At 35.5% G+C, this 19910-nt stretch overlaps 1 protein-coding gene across 1 annotated transcript; it reads right to left on the bottom strand.

The window, feature by feature from the left end:
- Window positions 1-14657: 14657 nt before the first annotated feature.
- LOC146734371 (uncharacterized) lies at window positions 14658-15278 on the bottom strand. The gene has a single exon (XM_085508221.1). It carries the CDS (start codon window positions 15276-15278, stop codon window positions 14658-14660), a length of 621 nt encoding a protein of 206 aa, XP_085364347.1.
- Window positions 15279-19910: the final 4632 nt, after the last annotated feature.

Below are 19910 nucleotides of genomic sequence, written 5' to 3'. Positions count from 1 at the left end.
TATATTTTAAACATATCAACGTGGAATATTTTTATTTTAGTATCTCAAAATTATCATGACACTTAAATGCATGGTTGTCGTTTGGCTCCAATCAATCACCAAACGTCGACCAACAACAATGAAATATTTTATTCTAATAATTACGAATGTTACAGTTTGCAAAAACAAATTGGGCAACTTGTTACAATATATGTATTATATTAGTGAGTATTGTATTGTATATCCATTATTGTTTAAATGCGGTAAATTTTACACCATAATCACCAAAACCAATTTATTAATTTGTAATTAAACTTCTAGCATAGAAATATTTGAAAATGATTATTACACATTGTTTAATATCGCCGCCAATTGGTTTGCTGGCTGACAATATGTTATACTGCAACACAATATATCTGAAAAATACATCCATTTGACGTGACTCTTGTGTTTTGCATAAACTGTTCTCTCGGTGCTGATTGAATCAGCCTTTTCGTCACTGATTTTACTATATTGCCATATTTTATCCCATATGTTTGCATATAGACTATACCCTGTTGCATTCAAACACGCGAGAGCCGATATTTAGTACGGAGTGAAGAGCCTTCAAAATTTAATTCGAATATGAGAATTTCCAGTCTTTTTAACTTTGATTTCTCAATACAGTGCATGAGTTTCACCTTAAGTAGATTGATTTGTTTTTTCGCGACAACATGTCTGTGCCCGCGTTCATTGTCATGACGTAAATTCTAAACAACATTACATAGTGGGAATACAACAGTAAATCATCCAACTGGGCAACCAAAAAGTGGTGTTTTGGACAGGTCCGATTTAGCTCGTAGTCGACATTTCATCACCCGAACTAAATGTTAATAGGCACGTTATCTCAGAACAGGCTAACGTTTTTGACCTCTGTCTTTGACCTCTACGTTTATTCGGTTCAGTTGGATAACTGCATTTAGTGTTTAGTACTTGCAATTACCATGTAATCAACATCATTCATTGACTGGTACCACTCAAAGCATTGTATATTGTATTTCGTGTTTAGAACCTGCAAGTAACCATGTAATCAACATTATTCATTGACTGGTATCACTCAAAGCATTGTATATTGTATTTCGTGTTTAGAACCTGCAAGTAACCATGTAATCAACATTATTCATTGACTGGTATCACTCAAAGCATTGTATATTGTATTTCGTGTTTAGAACCTGCAAGTAACCATGTAATCAACATTATTCATTGACTGGTATCACTCAAAGCATTGTATATTGTATTTCGTGTTTAGAACCTGCAAGTAACCATGTAATCAACATTATTCATTGACTGGTATCACTCAAAGCATTGTATATTGTATTTAGTGTTTATAACCTGCTAGTAACCATGTAATCAACATTATTCATTGACTGGTATCACTCAAAGCATTGTATATTGTATTTAGTGATTAGTATCTGCTTGTAACCATGTAATCAACATTATTCATTGACTGGTACCACTCAAAGCATTGTATATTGTATTTAGTGATTAGTATCTGCTTGTAACCATGTAATCAACATTATTCATTGACTGGTACCACTCAAAGCATTGTATATTGTATTTAGTGATTAGTATCTGCTTGTAACCATGTAATCAACATTATTCATTGACTGGTACCACTCAAAGCATTGTATATTGTATTTAGTGATTAGTATCTGCTTGTAACCATGTAATCAACATTATTCATTGACTGGTATCACTCAAAGCATTGTATATTGTATTTAGTGATTAGTATCTGCTTGTAACCATGTAATCAACATTATTCATTGACTGGTATCACTTAAAGCATTGTATATTGTATTTAGTGTTTAGTACCTGCTTGTAACCATGTAATCAACATTATTCATTGACTGGTATCACTCAAAGCATTGTATATTGTATTTGGTGTTTAGAACAAGCCAATAATCATGTAATCAACATTATTTATTAATTTATATTACTCATATTAATATTTATATTTAGTGTGTTATCCTATTTCAAATATGAGTTTACTTGTCTAAAATTGTGTATTTGCCATAATCATTTGATTTGTTATTTCTCTTAGCTTAGGTGTCAGTGATGGTGCCTGTGTAGTAATCCTGGATAAGGACCATGATGACTCATGGTTGTCCGATCAGACATGTTGATAGTTATAAGATCAAAAAATGTTGTTAATTTACGCAAGAGTTCTTACGTACTTCGATTACACATAGATGTACCATAACATAACTGTGTTACGGCATATAACAACGACATTGTATCTGTATATACATAGCATATCGAATTGAGAACTGGGGTCTGAAACGTATTGTCTTATCCTACTGTGGTCAAGTTTGTCATCAACACTACTTAAAAATAAATTTATGTTCTGTGATTGTCGTCCAAAAATGGTGTATTTATTTCACATGTGTATGCGTTGCTAAGCTTTGGGTTGAGACGATTTGAACGTACACGGTTACGACGACCGCAAATATATGCATTTGTAGTAACTGCTAAATTAGTTGGATTTGTTCTTGGCATATGTAATAAACTGAAAAAACGAAAAAAAAACAGTTACTGCGTCAGTTGGTTGTGTGTTTCGGGCCAGACGTACTTTTTTAGACATTTTATTTTTAGACAGCCAATACCTGCAACGCGGGTTTCGAATCCAACTTCAGGAAACAGTCAAAATACAAACAAAAATCATATTCACAATTTGTTTGAACGCATGTGTGTGGTGTATCATTAGAACCATATTTAAAACCATGATACATTAAAATATGAAAAACAAATGTTAAAATTTGAGCATTTAAGATTAATATATGAGCATTTAAATTTTAAATATTACGAATACAATACAAAGGTTGAGAGTTATTGCGATGGTTTGAACATATGCAAATAGAACCCTTGATCTGACACCAAAAGGAAATGGCCGAACATTTTTTGAGTTCTTCTGTATAGCTCTTCGGTCTTACCAGACAGTATTGCCATTTTGCAGACAGCTGACATACACGATGCTTTGTGTAACATCGATAAAACCTACTTTCAGGTAAAAGTATCAGGCATTTGTGTACTGTAAGGCGGGGAAGCACATCGAAGTCAGAGTTTCACACCCGAACTGATTTCACGTCCGTGTTAGAGCGCATAAGCGTCCTCGTTATATGTATGTAAAACCCAAACAACGCCCCCCCCAAAAAAAAACCTCGGGGTAGGTGAGCTCTGCGGCTGAGTGGGTGAGGGGAGTTTGCGTGAAAATTCGAGCAACTACGTGTAAGCTCACACAACGGATATCCGGTTCTGTTGCTCGTCAATGAGATAGACAACTTAATTTTATATTATTTCCTTTTAGTTATCTTTAAGGAGTTGACCATTAAAAACTCTGTAGGTGATGGCAAAATTGGGAAATAATAAATTGCACAGGAAAGAACCCTGGAAAAATTCCTTTAAGGATCAATAACAGAATAAAATGCACGTCTAAATCTTAGAGAAAAAAGTAAACACATAGTGTATAAATATAAAGATTAAAGTATCATGACATCAGTGTTTGAAATTTCACTATGAGTCCTGCCAGACAGTTAATTACACATCAATTTAAAATGTTTCCCATTCCAAGCTCACCAAATCGCTCTATTTAATAGAAGGAGATAAGAACGAGGGTATAAATAATTTCAAGCCTCTCTGCTCGTCATTTTTATCTAGATCTGAGAAGTGAGCGAAAATCTAAAACATTCTTACTCCAACACTAATACACAGTTCCGTTGATTAAAGCATACTATGTACAAAATGTTACTACACCACTGGGCATGTACTTTTTCATTTTCACCAGCCCGAATGGAATATTACCCGTCTCGAGTACACAGGGATATGGGGCAGTAATTTCAGTCACATGTTTTCACTGTAAAAAAAAAAGTCGCTCACGTGTGTCGGTCGAATCGTATACCCCATATTCCATTGTGTAGACGCTTTGTCATATAAAATGACCCAAGTGGCTGTGACTCGGGATTTAAGACCACTGAGTGTTTCATTGTGGGGAAAATAAACTGTGGAACGAATGTATATTTCGGGCCAATTCGACCGCCCATTTAATGGCATATTGTGCAACGTACAAACACAGTGACCCGTCACAGTTCCTTTAATGCTCATTTGCATATTGTGTTCAGCAGAGCACCACCTAAGCGCTATGTTCAAATCTAGTAAGTTCGAACTTCCGGTTTTGAAATAAAAATAAACTGATAAATATTTAACGTTCATTTATCATATATTAGACTTAACTGCTCATATTTAAATTTAAATTCTCGTATTTTGAATTTAAATGCTCAAATTTTTAAATTTAACATTCGTATATATTTTGAATTGAAGCACTCGTATTCTAAATTTAAATGTTCATGATTTAATTTGTTGAAGGTTTGATTATGTCCCGAATAACGCAACATACATATGAGATAGGTGTAGCACACAAAACTTATTGAGAAAGTTTTCATAGTATATTAGAACCGTCGGTCAGATACATTTATGGATTCGTTGGTTGTTTGCAAACAAATTTTGACCAGGATATCTTCAGAGCAATTTTTTGGACGGTCTTGCCACGGTCAAAACTCTACCATTGTTTTTATACTACAGATAATTATAAAAGGAGGGTCAGTGATGAAACGTGTTCTCGCGGCGTAAAAACACCTCCACGTCCATCAATTCACTGTCGTGATGTAGTAAGTGCCTGGATAAGCCATATGTCACGTTACCCGAGTATGTCTTTTGAACGAGTTTGTCAAATACCATTTCCTGTGCTACTGAATACATCGAATACATCGTCCCTAGCAACGAATCGTTTCAATGATTTAAGTAGCTGTGAGGTGCTATCAGGGGGGAATTCTTCTCCACGGGGTTCTCCATACGTGTCAGGGGGGGGGGGGTCTCGTCTCGTCTCTATATCGCGTCCCCTCGAGGTACGGGATCATGAAAGTCACTTAAGCTTTCCAGTCAAATAAGACACACACAACGAAATACGTTTCATCTTTCGTCTTAGTCGATCAGTCGAGCACTCTATAATACAAAGCGCCCTGGGGAAAAAGTCCCCAAGACTACCGCAAGGCTGGCCCGAGACTCTGTCCAAGACTCTCTAGGACTGTACCACGACTGCGTCTCTCTTCGTGTACTCGCCAAGACCAACTCAAACTCGCTTTATTCCTTTTCAAAACTCTAACCAATTACAATGCAGTAAAAAGACTCTAGGGCGTAACCTTCAATCATAAAGCCAATCACACTAAGTACTGAATACGTCATATCTTTTGATTAATCGTTCACTACATTGATAACTACGAATACCAACTGTCAGAAAGAGTAGTCAGAATAGCGGCGGTTATCTCGTAATTAGTTCCAAATCACTGAGCCAAGTTCCGTCCAAAACTTCAAATAGGCCTAAACGATGACAGACATAACACAGCAATTCGCTAATAATCAGCTAATTAAGGTAGCGAGAAGGTTTTGTGACGTTTTTAAATAAAACATTCTCTGTCTGTTGTCTCGTTCAGAACAGTAATTTAGGTTATATATATCAAAAGACTAAGTATAGAGGTGCAAGTTCGCACAAACTGGACAGACATTGTTTACATAATTATCACGTGACATCAAAAATGGCGAACCTTGTAAAAATGACTAAGTACGCGATTGCGAGAGCACACTGCGGAATTTCCTGGTGAAATTTAAGTTATGCATTGTCCGTAATCAAGTCCATTGAAATGCGTCTCTGATAATCAAAAGACCTATTATTCCGATTTCTATGCAGGTTTGTTTTTTTTGTCCCCAAATTATTTCATACTTGGCACCTTTAACAGACTATTATTCTGTGGCAAAGCATTTTCTTTAAAAACCCAGACATATTTCGCACCATCATTATCTTTTGAACGATAACTGCGAGTTTGAATGTCCTAGTCCGAACGCACTTGATTTGACGGCGGTCCCAATGAGTCGTTCTCGATCAAAACTTCAACTCGAGAAAAACGCGAAAAACAGTTTTGGTTAATAAAACACTGTAGATTTGCTGCATTATTATAAATATACACTAAAAATGGCCAAACATATTAACCACTGATATCATAGAACTCATAAAGAGTGTCAGATAATGAATAATTTCAAGCTCAAGCGCGAAAAATGAAGAAAACTGCTGGCATTTGAGTCCGTACTCCAGGAACGTTCGGGTTTTCCATTGTTATGCAAACGAACAACGAGGGATAATTCTCTGACAAACATTACTGTCCCACTGTACACGCTGACAGTTTACAAACAAGCTAATCCTTCAAGTGTCTCAGATGAGACATCTAATAAAACGGTTTTCATGGTGAAACAAAATGGCCGATGTTTGAAAAAAAATTGCAGTGTCAGAGTGCGACACTGAGTGGCAGATTTTTCTTTGCCTCGTCTGTCTACGCTTTCTTTCTTTTCTTCGCCATTGCGTTAGAAAAAAATGTATTAGTAAAATAGAATATTGACTTGGAAAATAAAACGATTTAAAAGAAAGTTGTGCAAAGTTACAGTACTCCTTTCGCACAACCTCCCGCCCGCTTCCGCTTTCCAATCACCTTTTTCTCTCGCTTTTGCGACCGCTTGTTGAATTCGACCGGACAATTTCCGCTTTGTTTTCGACCGCGCAAACCCCGAAATATCACCGCCCACCTGCTCGCTCGCGTGCATTTAAAATTCGGACTAACAGAATAATTTCCGAGGTTCACATTGTCTTATAATTGTCTTTCTGGTTTTTATAGATGTTGAACAGCTGACAAAAGTTCAAATACTTTTTGTTTTAACTATATATAATTATATGCACGCAACCTGACCCTTTGACCTCGATTTGGCTTGGACTGAATATTTTATTTTAAACAATATTCTGACGTGAAATACAAAATGTATTTCAACACAAGTACGACAGGGTTGTCTGGGGTTTCTTTCCTGATTGTTGAGTCTTCGCAATGTGTTTTGTATAATTATTGTTGTTTTCCCCCGATGCTGAAGGACCGTAAAGCTAAATGGCAGTTACATGCATGGGCTGAGTGAAAGAAAATATTTCTAAGCCTAAAATAAAACCTAATATTACACCTCTTTGTGTATTTGTTAATTTTACATATGTTTGTCATGACAGTATGTTTGTAAATATCTAGAAAAATCTCGTCGTTCGTTGATAATTTCGATTGTTTGTTTGGAATGTCGATCCCCGTTGGTTTCTCCATACTGAGTTTAGGAAGGGCGTCGATCAACACCGTGACAATCAGCCGAGAGAAGACAAACATTGACCGTAATTTATGGAGATCATGTCCGTAATTTGTGGGCTGAAACCCCAAATAATTAATCAAGTATTATTATTTTAATATATATTTTATTTTACATCGCAAAACTAAACCATGCCCAAAACAGAGCTAGAGTTGTTCGCGGTGAAACAACCGTAATGAAGACGATGCAACTTCAGCTAGCCATTTCTTACCTTGAAATAAAAAAAATAAAAATTCGAAGAGCATCGGGTAAATATTAATAAACGTCCTTATCAATCGCTTGCTTTATTTTATTCGAATCCATGAAATTCACGATTTTTTTTACATTTGTTGGCAACTTCCGCGCTAAAAATGATTGAAAATGTGGGTGTGGTTATTTTGCAAAGTCCTGTTGATAATACGGACAAATATGGTTCTGTGACCCAGTTCGTGCTCCGATCAGGTGACTCTCAGCCAATCAATGATGTTGTAACAAAGCATATTTGACGCTAATTGAAGGGTCGTCGTACAATCCAATCACCGGCGTCGATTCACATAGTTGTTTGTGCTGTGACAGGCTTCAAAATTATTCGCTGAAAAACATATATTTTGACAAACTGATGGAATTTGACCTTAGTTCAAAAAGAAAATACTAGGCTAAGATACATTAGAGCTCACGCTAATCAGTTTTCTCTGCAAGTTGTGAAATAAAGTAAACCCGAGTAGCGTCGATGATTTTCAGCCCTGAAGGACTTTGAATTGTTCATAGACTGGCCACCAAATAGTTATGGCTATAACTAAATTTGACACGTTTTTCTTTTAAGCCCAATAAATTATTCATACATGTCAAGCTCTGTTCGATTTTTTCAGGGCATGTGGCCGTTTTTAGTCGAAAATATTTTTTGTGGGAACGCTTTTGCGGTACGTATACGGTATAGACCGAGCTCATTCAATGATCGTGACTTAATTTTAAAAATTGAATGTCAAATTTTACCAGACGTGGACCGATGTGGATTCGATATCATTATTTTTGGAATTAATCACTAACATTTCCTTGTTTCTTTGCTCTATCAAAAGGAGTTACCTAGGCTTTTTTCACGTAACTGTCTCATTAAAATAAAAATAAAAATATTACATCTAGAACAAGCACCCAAAACACGTAACAAGAAGTCCCAGTTCAGTTTCTTTCACGATACAAGTGTAATACAGCTATTAGATTTGAAGTGTCGTTCAGAATGTAATAATAGTTAATACTAGTTGTATGTTCACACTTTACTATCAAAACCACCATTTCGACCACCCATGTGCCAGTTTTACGTGTTTGGGCGAGCGGTCAATGTTTTCAATGAGCAAGCGAGCGAAAAAAAAAACGCGATTAAAATGCGGTCGGTTTCCGGTCGGACAAGACCGCGTGGTCGGAAATTAAGCGATAAGCGGTCGATGTAAAAGCGGAAGGTTGGGCGAAATGAGTACTGTATGACCATGTTTCTCAGACGAAGTCTCAACTGACAATAATGCTGACAATGGACGTTAGATAAACACGCATTGTTTGCAATTGGAAGCTTATCACCCGTTATATCAAAATCGTCAACAACAGAGTATACAGATAAGATGTTATCATTTAATTCCTTCCAAAGATAAACACTATGCAAATATCCACGAAACGTTTTAAAACACTAATTTGAGCAACGTTATTTCGCAATTTCGATCTTTTGTAAACCTGGGGTGATGTATCAAGGTCTAAAGTAACCGTTTTATCAATTTTTGAAAAATCAAGAAAAAAGTGAAAATTTCCCTTCTCGCTACCTTAAGTCGATTAACAGATACGCAAAAACAAATTCATCACACATCCCTTCACCCAAACTGAGATTATGCCTCTCGGCATAACACGTTCATAAATCAAAGATACCGTCCTCTACTCATCGTCATACGGGTTAAATACAATACTAATAAAGGTATAAATCAAAAAAGAGTAAAACACACTAATTAATAAAATGATTATAAGTCTAAATACAATGGTTATAAAGTCACAAATATCAACGGTTATAAATCAAAAAAACAAGGGAAAGGCTACCAATCGACTCGTTTTTTGTCAAACAGTTCACTGAGGTAACCCTTCGCTGCACTGTCTCTCGTTACTAAGGTTACAAACTCTATATCAAAAAGTCCAAAAAAACTAAGGCGTGGCGGTGTAACCAAGCGATTGGTCAATCGCGGCCGTCGACAGCACGATCACGTGATTACCAGGGATGCGTCTCTCGGTTAAAGCATTGCAAAGCGGTAACTAATAAAGAATGAATAAACAAGCTATTAATCAAACTCCTGTCACATACGCTTACAAACTTCAACTGAACTCACAAGTCGTTAATCTAAACAAAAGTCATACGGCGTGGAAACGGAATGCAAAGACAAAGCTATCTTAAGACGGGCTAAAACGATACTAAGTTACATATAAAGCTGTCAATCATGAACAAAAGCTTGCGATATCAAACAATACGTATATAAGCGCACCACCTCTCATTCCAAAAAGACATTAAAAAACGTTACAAAGTGCTCTCAACTCAAAAAGCGTCAGAAGTATTCCGGAAAACAACACGTAAACAAAAACAACTCTTAAAACGTTGATATCTCTGTACATCGACAAATCTCAAAACTCTTAAAAACTCGTTGGGCATTACTTTCCCCATCATAATCCTTACTCATAAACTCATTAAAACTCCATAAAACTTCACAAAACTCAAAACACTGTGTTGCAAATACTTGTCCACTGAGGCGTGCTTAAATCGTTATAAAGGACCTCGCACGTCACTAAATATCATTTCAAAACAAAGATCTGGGTGCTTACATACATACAATTCGATAGCACAAAAAAAACACGGTCAAATAAACGATAGGAAAAGCAAGCAATACATTACATTACTGAGCAATAGTGTTGTGATTCTGAAAAGAGTTCAACGTCTTGAGTTCTACAGTGTCAGTTACAGTGTCCAGCGAGCGGTTCTCTAAGCAATACACAGATAGCTAAAGTTCTAATCAAAGTCTATAAGCGTCTCTTCTCTTGTCGTTGCGTTAGTCCGGGTCGTTCTTTATCATCTTCTTGTCTTTAATGTCGCTCAATTCTTGATTATACAGTCCTATCCAGTACTCGTCCTTCATAAGGGGTTCCGAAGTCTTCATCTCTTCAGCGTTGTACATCAGTGTCATACTGTTAACGGTATTAGTCGTCAAGCGCAGTTTTGTCTCTGTGGTCGAGCTGTTAGTTCGGTTCACAAGAAAGACACATCTTCGCCATTTCACTTTTCTTCACAGGATGTCAATGTGTGTTAAACACCTGCCCGGATCCTCCACCACGTATCAGGGGGGAATTCTTCTCCATGGGGTTCTCCACACGTGTCAAGGGGGAATCTCGTCTCGTCCCCTTGAGGTACGGGATCAGGAAAGTCACTTAAGCTTTACAGTCAAATAAGACACACACAACGAAATACGTTTCAACTTTCGTCTTAGTCGATCAGTCGAGCACACTATAAGACACAGCGCCCTGGGGAAAAAGTCCTCAAGACTACCGCAAGGCTGGCCCAAGTCTCTGTCCAAGACTCTCTAGGACTGGACCACGACTGCGTCTCTCCTCGTGTACTCGCCAAGACCAACTCAAACTCTCTTTATTCCTTTTTGAAACTCTAACCAATTACAATGCAGTAAAAAGACTCTAGGGCGTAACCTTCAATCATAAAGTCAATTACACTAAGTACTGAATACGTCATATCTTTTGATTAATCGTTCACTACATTAATAACTACGAATACCAACTGTCAGAAAGAGTAGTCAGAATAGCGACGGTTATCTCGTAAATAGTTCCAAATCACTGAGCCAAGTTCCGTCCAAAACTTCAAATAGGCCTAAACGATGACAGACATAACACAGCAATTCGCTAATAATCAGCTAGTTAAGTCGATTAACAGATACGCAAAAACAAATTCATCATAGTGCACCGTTCCGATCTGTGGTTGTCCGTCAATAAATAAAATAATGTTTTTGTTTTGTTTTTTTGCTTCATTATTACCACGATATTGTTGACACCATATACACAATCTCTAGGCAATACAACGTATAACATGATGCAGCGCGGACACATATTCTGTACCGAATAATAATATAAGGTTATTACGAAGAGGAGGAGGTCGATACAATATAATACAATACAATTTTATTTCACCAGATAAATTACATTACAAAGTACAAAACGAAGATAGAGATGTACATAACTATCTGGCGAGGACAAGAGAGGTAGTTCTAGTAGAACTAATCTAGTCTCTAGCCCTTGCATATTCACTGATAGCAGAAAAATTTGATAAGGATAGTGAATTCATAAATCATATTAATATATTGTTTAAGAGTACATAATACATAAGGAGAAAAATTATATGAAATATGGTGGTAATAGTGAAATGACAATACTGTAAATTGAATGATAGAGAAATAACAATAAAATTGATGTTCAATTATTTAAAAGAAATTGTTTTAGGGTAAGCTTGAAGCGATTTCTTGATGTTAATGTTTTAATGGAAATTAGAAGATCATTCCAGTGTTTTACTAATGAATATGTTAAACTGTTTTTAGTTGAGCTTAGTTTTACTTTCGGAATTTCAAGTTTGTCAGAAATAACTGAACGTGTCAAATAAGAGTGAGAGATTGAAGAGGCATAATGACTCAGAGAACGAGCATAAAGATCGCCATTCAGGTCATAAATAAACATGCACGTTTGGAACTTGCATAATTTATGCACATCAAGAATGCCCAATCTTTTAAAGAGTTGTGAGCTACTTGCACGGGGATTTGAAAAAGTGGCTAAGCGAATAATTTTTTTCTGTAATTTTAAAATTGGATCTATAACGGTACTAAAAGTGTTGCCCCATATTTCAATACAATAGCTTATGTGTGGAAGAATGAGTGAATTATATAGTAATATTATAAGTGATTTGGGTAGGTAGTGACGCAGATATGAAATGAGTCCAATCATTTCACTGATTTTTTTAACAATATTATTAATGTGAGGTCTCCAAGTAAGTGATCTGTCGAGAGTGACACCAAGATATAGCACAGAGGAAGCAAGTTCAATAGGAGAGTTATCAATATTTAATAAACTTTGCATATTTGTCTTCTTTTGAGCTGTTTTGAAAACCATAAAATTTGTTTTATCAATATTTATGGTTAATTTATTTGCCTTGCATCATGTGCAAACCTTATTCAATTCTGAATTAAGTAGGCCAATATCAATAGAATCATTTTTAACAGAGTGAAACAGATTTGTGTCGTCAGCAAAAAGCCTAAACTGGAAAATGTTGGATGATTTTACAATATCATTTATATAAATTAAAAACAAAAGTGGTCCAAGTATGGACCCTTGTGGGACCCCACAAGAAATTACTTTATAATCAGAATTACAATTATTTAAATTAACATATTGCTGGCGGTCTTCTAAATAAGATTCAAACCAACTCAAAGTAGACCCTCTTATACCATAATAATGTAATTTAGACAATAATATGGTATGGTTAATGGTGTCAAAAGCTTTTCTGAGGTCTAGAAAAATACCAAATGTGATAAAACTGTCATCTATTTGTTTTGAAATCTCAGCAGTAAGGTCAACTAAAGCTAATTTGGTGCTGTGATGCTTACGGAATCCATATTGGTTTTCATCAAGAATTTGGAATTTTTCTAGAAAAACACACATCTGTTTATTTACTAAAGATTCAAACAATTTGCTAATAATGGGTAACACTGATATCGGCCTATAATTACCAACTTCAAATGCACAACCTTTTTTAAATAATGGAGAAACCCGGGCTATTTTTAATTTATCAGGGAATATACCCGTGTACACAGAACAGTTAAAAATATGAGCCAGTGGTTCTGCAATTTGTTCAGCAGCCTGCTTGATAAGTTTAGGGAACATATTGTCATAGCCAACTGCTTTATTAGGATCTAATGTATCGATCTCATTTAAAATATCATGAGCACAAACTGGGCTGAAAATAATGAATGTGATTGTCTACTATCAAGGTAATCATTGAAGTTGGCATTACAATTGATTTTAGATGCATAATTTGGACCAACATTAACAAAATACGAATTAAACTTCTCAGCAATATCCCTACCCTCTGTCACAAATTCATCTGGGTTAGTACTCACTTTAAGTTTATGTGGACAACGATCATTACAGGAATGATTATTCCGCAGTTCGTTTATAACCTGCCATGTTTTATTGCTATTTCCAATAACATTTGCCAGCTTGCCAGAAAAGTAAGACTTCTTAGCAATTTTTAATAATTTTGACAAAATATTACCATAAATTTTGTATTGAATGTGAATTGGTGAACTGGGGCTATGTCGCTTAGTTTTTGAGAAAAGTCTATGTTTTGTTTTAATTGAAATGAGAAGCCCCTTAGATAACCATGGTTTTTGTGATGATTTTGATGCAGAATAAATCATTTTCTTAGGTAGATGTTCAGTAATTATATCACTAAACAAATTATAAAAATAATCATATGCCAAATTCGGATCCAATAAATTATAAATATTTGTCCAAGAAATATTGGCCATTTCCGCTTCAAATGCATCTGAATGAAACTTTCTGTTAAAAACATGATGTAGATCCCTGAATATGGCAAACACTGGGAAATGGTCACTAATATCAGTTTCAATAGTACCTCCTTCGATGAAATAATCAGAGACAATGGTCTATTGTTGTGCATGTAGTACTAGTTACTATGGTCGGAACATCTATGATTTGTTGAAAATTAGTTTCATTAAGTAAGGTAACATATTCAAATTGTGAAATAATTGTACAACTAACATCTATATTGAAATCACCGAGGATAACACAACGTTTTTTGTTACTTGAAAAATGTTCGAGACAGACTTCAAAACTCTCCAGAAATTCATGTACAGGTGTATTTGGTTTGCGATAGATAACTCCTACTGTGATTTGTTTAATGCCTATTTGTATTTCCACGAATAATGATTCACAGTGACGTAAAGTAATTGAATCAATCATAGTATATGATAATGACTGGTATACATAAAGACCCACACCACCACCACTGGAGTAATTGCGGCTATTATTAATAAAGTTATATGGTGGTATTTTATAAATTGAAGTTTCCGAACCGGGATGTAACCACATTTCAGTAACACCAATTAGAGAAAATTTGCATTTCAAAAAACTTGAAAAAGTTGACAGGTCATCAAAGTGTGCACTTAGTGACCGAATATTTAAATGAAGAGCAGATAAATTATTTGATAACAAAGGAAGTGATTTCTTACCATTGAACTCATTTAAAGAATAGGATTGACAGATGCTATGATTTTGTAGTAAACTGTATATTGAGTCTGAATCCATCAATATGATTGGTTGTTATACATTAAGTACACATAACAATGGTTACATTAGCATATCTTAATAAGGCTTTCTTCATCGGCAATATGGACCACAGGTGACAATTCGTCTTTCTTTATTAAAATTCTACCATTATGTGTCCACATAAATTTCCATTTAAAATGCTTTCTTTTGATGTTTACCTTTGTCAATAATGATTTCGCCATTGGTGTTAAGTTCTCATTAATATAGATAACATTTGCAGCTCGATACCCGATGTTTGATGAATTGACATCAGCTAGCTTTTTACGATTTTTGAACACAGAATCACGAACTCTTTTTGTAGTAAAACGAACAATTATTGGAGATGGATATGTATGATGTTGTTCACCGGATACCTGACGTTTTCCAAAACGATACGAAGCATCAATGTCCGACATCGTTACATTATTATCGGCGATTTTAGCAACTTTCAAAGCTATTTCGTCAGTATCCTCGTTATCTGTTTCAGGGATGCCAGTAATAACACTATTTTCCCGTCTCGTATATTGATCCAAATCATTATAATTTCGCTCCAAACTTGAAACCTTTCTTTTTAATAGACCATTTTCAGCAATAAGTAGATGGTTAGTGTTTTGTATTTCCTCTAATTTCTTTTTATTTTCTTCATAGACATCATTAATAAATTTCATAGATTTTTCTACCTGCTCCAATTTCCCCCTAATACGTTGATTTTCTGTAGCTTTTCATTAATACTACGAATTTCACGTAGTATTGTTGCCATATTGTCATCACCATTGTTAGGAGAACCACCTGTTGTGTTGGTATTCACTGTATTCGCCGCCATATCGGCTTCATCCGTGGTAGGAAATCGTTTTACCTTGCATTTTCCACAAAGTGGTAAATCCCCTTGGCACAAAACCACGCCTCGTTTCACGTTACAGTCATTGCACTTTATTATGTAAAGTCACAGAGGTAAAATTACTCACGAATACTGAGTTTTTTTTAATTAGACCAAGAGCTTAGAAAATGTACCTGTTCACTGTTCACTGTCCCACAATGCACAATGCGACAGCGTACTGTCTGAGTGCATACTTTGAGGTATCTTCGTAATAACCTTATTATTATAAATCTTTTCCATTCAAGGATACATCATGGAAATGCCGAAATCCAAAAAGTTTAGAACAGAATCAGCGAACTTCTTTGTATGGAGTCCGGACAAATCCTGGTGGCAGCCATGTTTGTTTTTATTATTAGAGGACGCTTACGCGCGTAATCATTCCATATTTGGAATTCGTATGAAAATACCCCGTAAAATACCGCAAAATTACGGCACGCTGTAACTTATGGCGTTAGGGTGACAGATGTATAATAATACATGTTATTATTCATACATGACACGTACACATCACCACTGTTTACCTTTACATTGGAGATTCTTTACTATTACATGCTATATTTAGTGTCATATAAATACCCCTGGCGATTGTGTACAAACGTCCAAAATCAGACAGCGTCAAATATGAGATTATTGCGATAATACAGCAAATATGCACGAAACCTTTCTATCGGAGAGCATAAATCCATGATTTTTGCTCGTGTGTGCTTTTCCCAACAGCGTCTTTTTACGAGCTATCTTGCTATTCCGACGAGTCACAAATACACATGATAAAAACAGATTGGTCACGTGATAACCTATTATTATCGTATTCATTTTCATAGGAGTCATTTCAATGATCTGGTTACATGGACAAAATAAATATTACATTGCCTGTAGTTTGCGCTAATAATCTGCTTGAAATATCCTACTCCCGGTTGTTGACATAAGTTGCATGCGAGTTGCCATGATTACTACGGGGCCACCCATTGAACTACATTCCTATTTCGAATTGCAATTTAATTGAAAATTTAAAATCATAAATCGCGAATCGTGGTTTAGTGGTGATGTCATGAATTTGTTTTCGCGTATCTGTTGACCGACTTAATTAGCTGATTATTAGCGAATTGCTGTGTTATGTCTTCTGACTACGATTTCTGACAGTTGGTATCCGTAGTTTTTAATGTAGTGAACGATTAATCAAAAGATATGACGTATTCAGTCTATTGTGTGATTGGCTTTATGGTTGAAAGTTACGCCCTAGAGTCATAATACTGTTTTGTAATTGGTTAGAGTTTTGAAAATGAATATCATTTATTTTCAAGCCATTTTGAAAATAAAAAATAAAATAAATAGTATTCGTCTTTTATAAAAGGAATATTTCAATCGTGTTCTAAATGGACGGCACGTAGATAAACCGAACACGAAACATGTTTAGCACCGCGAATAACTAACCAATATATTGTTACTCTCCATTTAGTTTGTAACTTACTGGGTTTTTGTTTCATATACAGTTTCTTCCAAGAAATTCAGTAGGTTTTTTCGACGTAAACAAACCGCGGATCTCGTAAAGGTTCGATTGTTCTGCCTGCGGACGACTCATTTTGTTTCTATTTTTAACCAAGATATACGCTTTTTATAGGGTATCAAATATTCTATATTTTCAAAAAAAGGATTAGGTAGTGTTGGGTCAACCCTATTTTCGGTAGTTCCGACTATTAGTGAAGAGTACGTGTTATGTTGGACAGATTAATCTGTAAATACTAAAATTATAAATAGTAACAGTTTTAAATCTATATATATATATATACTATGTTCTTAAACAAAAAGGCTCGTATATTGAATCGTGGATCGAAATTATACGTTATTCAGTTCTTACAGAAACAAATCATTAATCCAATGGAAAACGCAGACTCTCGGAATTACCATTGTATAAACCGGCATTAATCAATTTTGTGACACCCAGTTTCCTTTTCATTGCATTTCAGTCGAAAAGAAAAAAAGGAAAAAATAACCAAATGAAATTACCTTTTTGTTTTGCGAGAGAATAAACTTTCATCGATTAACAACATCCAACAAATCTTTCAGAAACATCAGGGCAACGCATATGTAATTTTGGTCTCGTCTCATTACTTCCGATTACCACACACTCCCTAATTTCAAGGATTTATGTTGTTATCTGGCTGGAAATTATTACTCGAATGCTAAAGACACCGAAAACTTCAAAGAGCTGTAATTTCACAGCAGTGCTTGTTTGAGTGAAATTACAATGAGGATGTCGGGTAGAAATCACATCACCCGAGGCAGTGCATTTTTTTCATTTAGGCAATAAACGAAGTTTTTAGGTTAATGAAGCCAGAAGGTCAGATGACACTTAATTTGATTGTTTAAGTCTTGAAGAGCGGACAGTATCATATGTCCTTACACATAAGTAGGCAGTAGTTTAATTTCATTAAATATTTCTTCAAATTTGCCCATCTCCTCTAGCACATAATTATGTTCAATCTTTCTTCAAGACTTGTATGCCATAGTCTCTGAAATGAAAGTGAACATCTCTAAGGTAATTGTATCTCTACAAATATGCTTATTTTAGATCTGTCATTTGATTGACCGAAACATGGTTTATATGTAGACCAGGAGACGCCTAACTCTATATCTATACCTAGTCCATAGCGCTTATGTTCCGAGACTAAATAAACAAACAGGAACAATTATCTAAACCAATTAGAATTACTATCTTTGCCAGCCAACGCTCATTTCGGCCGTCGCATCACCGGTATACCTTGACAGAGTTTGTATTTAGCCGTAATTATGTGACCTTCGAACATCCACATTTAGCACGTTTTGTGTTCTACAGCACAAATCACACACAGTGTATGCATAAAACAGCCATCATAGAAGTAGTGTGAAGTAGTAGAGTGTCTGACAATCAGTGTGCTGCGTATTTTCATCGGAAAAAAATGACGCATATGTAGTTTTCAGCGTCATGTTGATGTTCAAGTTATTATTTCTATTCAGTACTTATGTTGTCGTCTATATTCACCTGTAACTAGAACTTGTCACAATGTATGGAATATTAGTCGACATTTTCATACTATTGAAGGCAGTTGTGTCAACATTTATGTACGAAATATATTCTTATTGCACAAAAATACCCTGCCCTTATTTAGAAATGAAATTCTACAAAGATTCTAGAATTCAGTACTTGTGCGCATGAGCGTTGACCTTTCGGAATTTGTAGTCACTCTTGTCATAAAAAGCGCATATATGTATTTCACCTTTTATGTCTCTAAATTTATATACAACTCAATTAATGAGAACAGTCTTAGGAAACAAGATATTTGACTTTTGAGACTGAGAAAGATAATGTGTGTATGTAAGTCATGCAATGGGACATTTAGTTGGTCGAGAAACACTTGGTGTGTTTTATTAATATGTGTTAATGCTACTGTCAGTCGATTTATGTTTCAGGTTTTAATACTTAAACCTGATAACCAAGTGTTACCAGATAAAACACTCAGTGTCAAGTGATTGTCATGATTAGTACATTCATGGCATGACAAACGGCATATTTCCTATTTGTAAGTTTTACCAATAACTTGTTGTTACTATGGTACAACACGTATATTTATTTCGTCCACTTATAACTCGTGCGTTACAAAAACAACATATTTATTTTCTAGTACACTGGTATTATCTTTGCCTTTGGTTAAACAGAAACAATATGTGATATCCCGGAGGCCACAATAAGTCTGATTATGGTTTCCGTTATGCTGATGCAACTAATAATTTGACACACAATTACACTGATTGTAAACCAACAAGTTATCTGTGATTGACATATACTTTGCATACATTATCTCCTTTTGTTTACGTGGTATAGTACGTTTCGGACGAAAACTAAAATGTATATGAAACAAACGCCGAGCAGATAAGTGAAATCGTTAGTGCATATATCCAAGGTCCTACGATGCTACTAGCGTATGGGTCGGATTAGCATAATAATCTGACAACGTAATCTGATAAATATAAATCAAACTAATCATACATTAAATTATAAATAATCCTCTCACAACATTATAGTTTTTCACAATAAACCTCACCCACGAATTGTAGTTTGTATGTGTGTACAATGCCATGTTACCAGGTGATTCACGAAGCTGTAGACTGGCGACGACGCATTTTGTACGGAATAATTGTCTCCCAATGCCTTCACAGTCGCATGCAGACACACGGTGTGCCTGCTCTTTGGTACCATACAATCAGTGGTCGTGGACGTCTAATCATGTGTGCCCCCCAAAAGCAACACCTTACATACGTTTCAAGAAATAAGAGGGTGTTTACCTATATCATCTAAAGTCGATGCCAGGTATACTAAAATATGCATTGTATGGCATAGGTAGCCGTAGCGAAGCAATTACCACGATTGTGAGTTCGTATATATCTG

This window comes from Saccoglossus kowalevskii, chromosome 14 (assembly GCF_978046115.1).
Source record: "Saccoglossus kowalevskii chromosome 14, keSacKowa6.1, whole genome shotgun sequence".
NCBI lineage: Eukaryota > Metazoa > Hemichordata > Enteropneusta > Harrimaniidae > Saccoglossus > Saccoglossus kowalevskii.
This window is presented reverse-complemented; position numbering and strand designations above follow the sequence as displayed.

Bases quoted from the DNA above. Each gene is read 5' to 3' on its own strand.
- LOC146734371 (XM_085508221.1), bottom strand. From the start codon at position 15,278: ATGAAATTTATTAATGATGTCTATGAAGAAAATAAAAAGAAATTAGAG.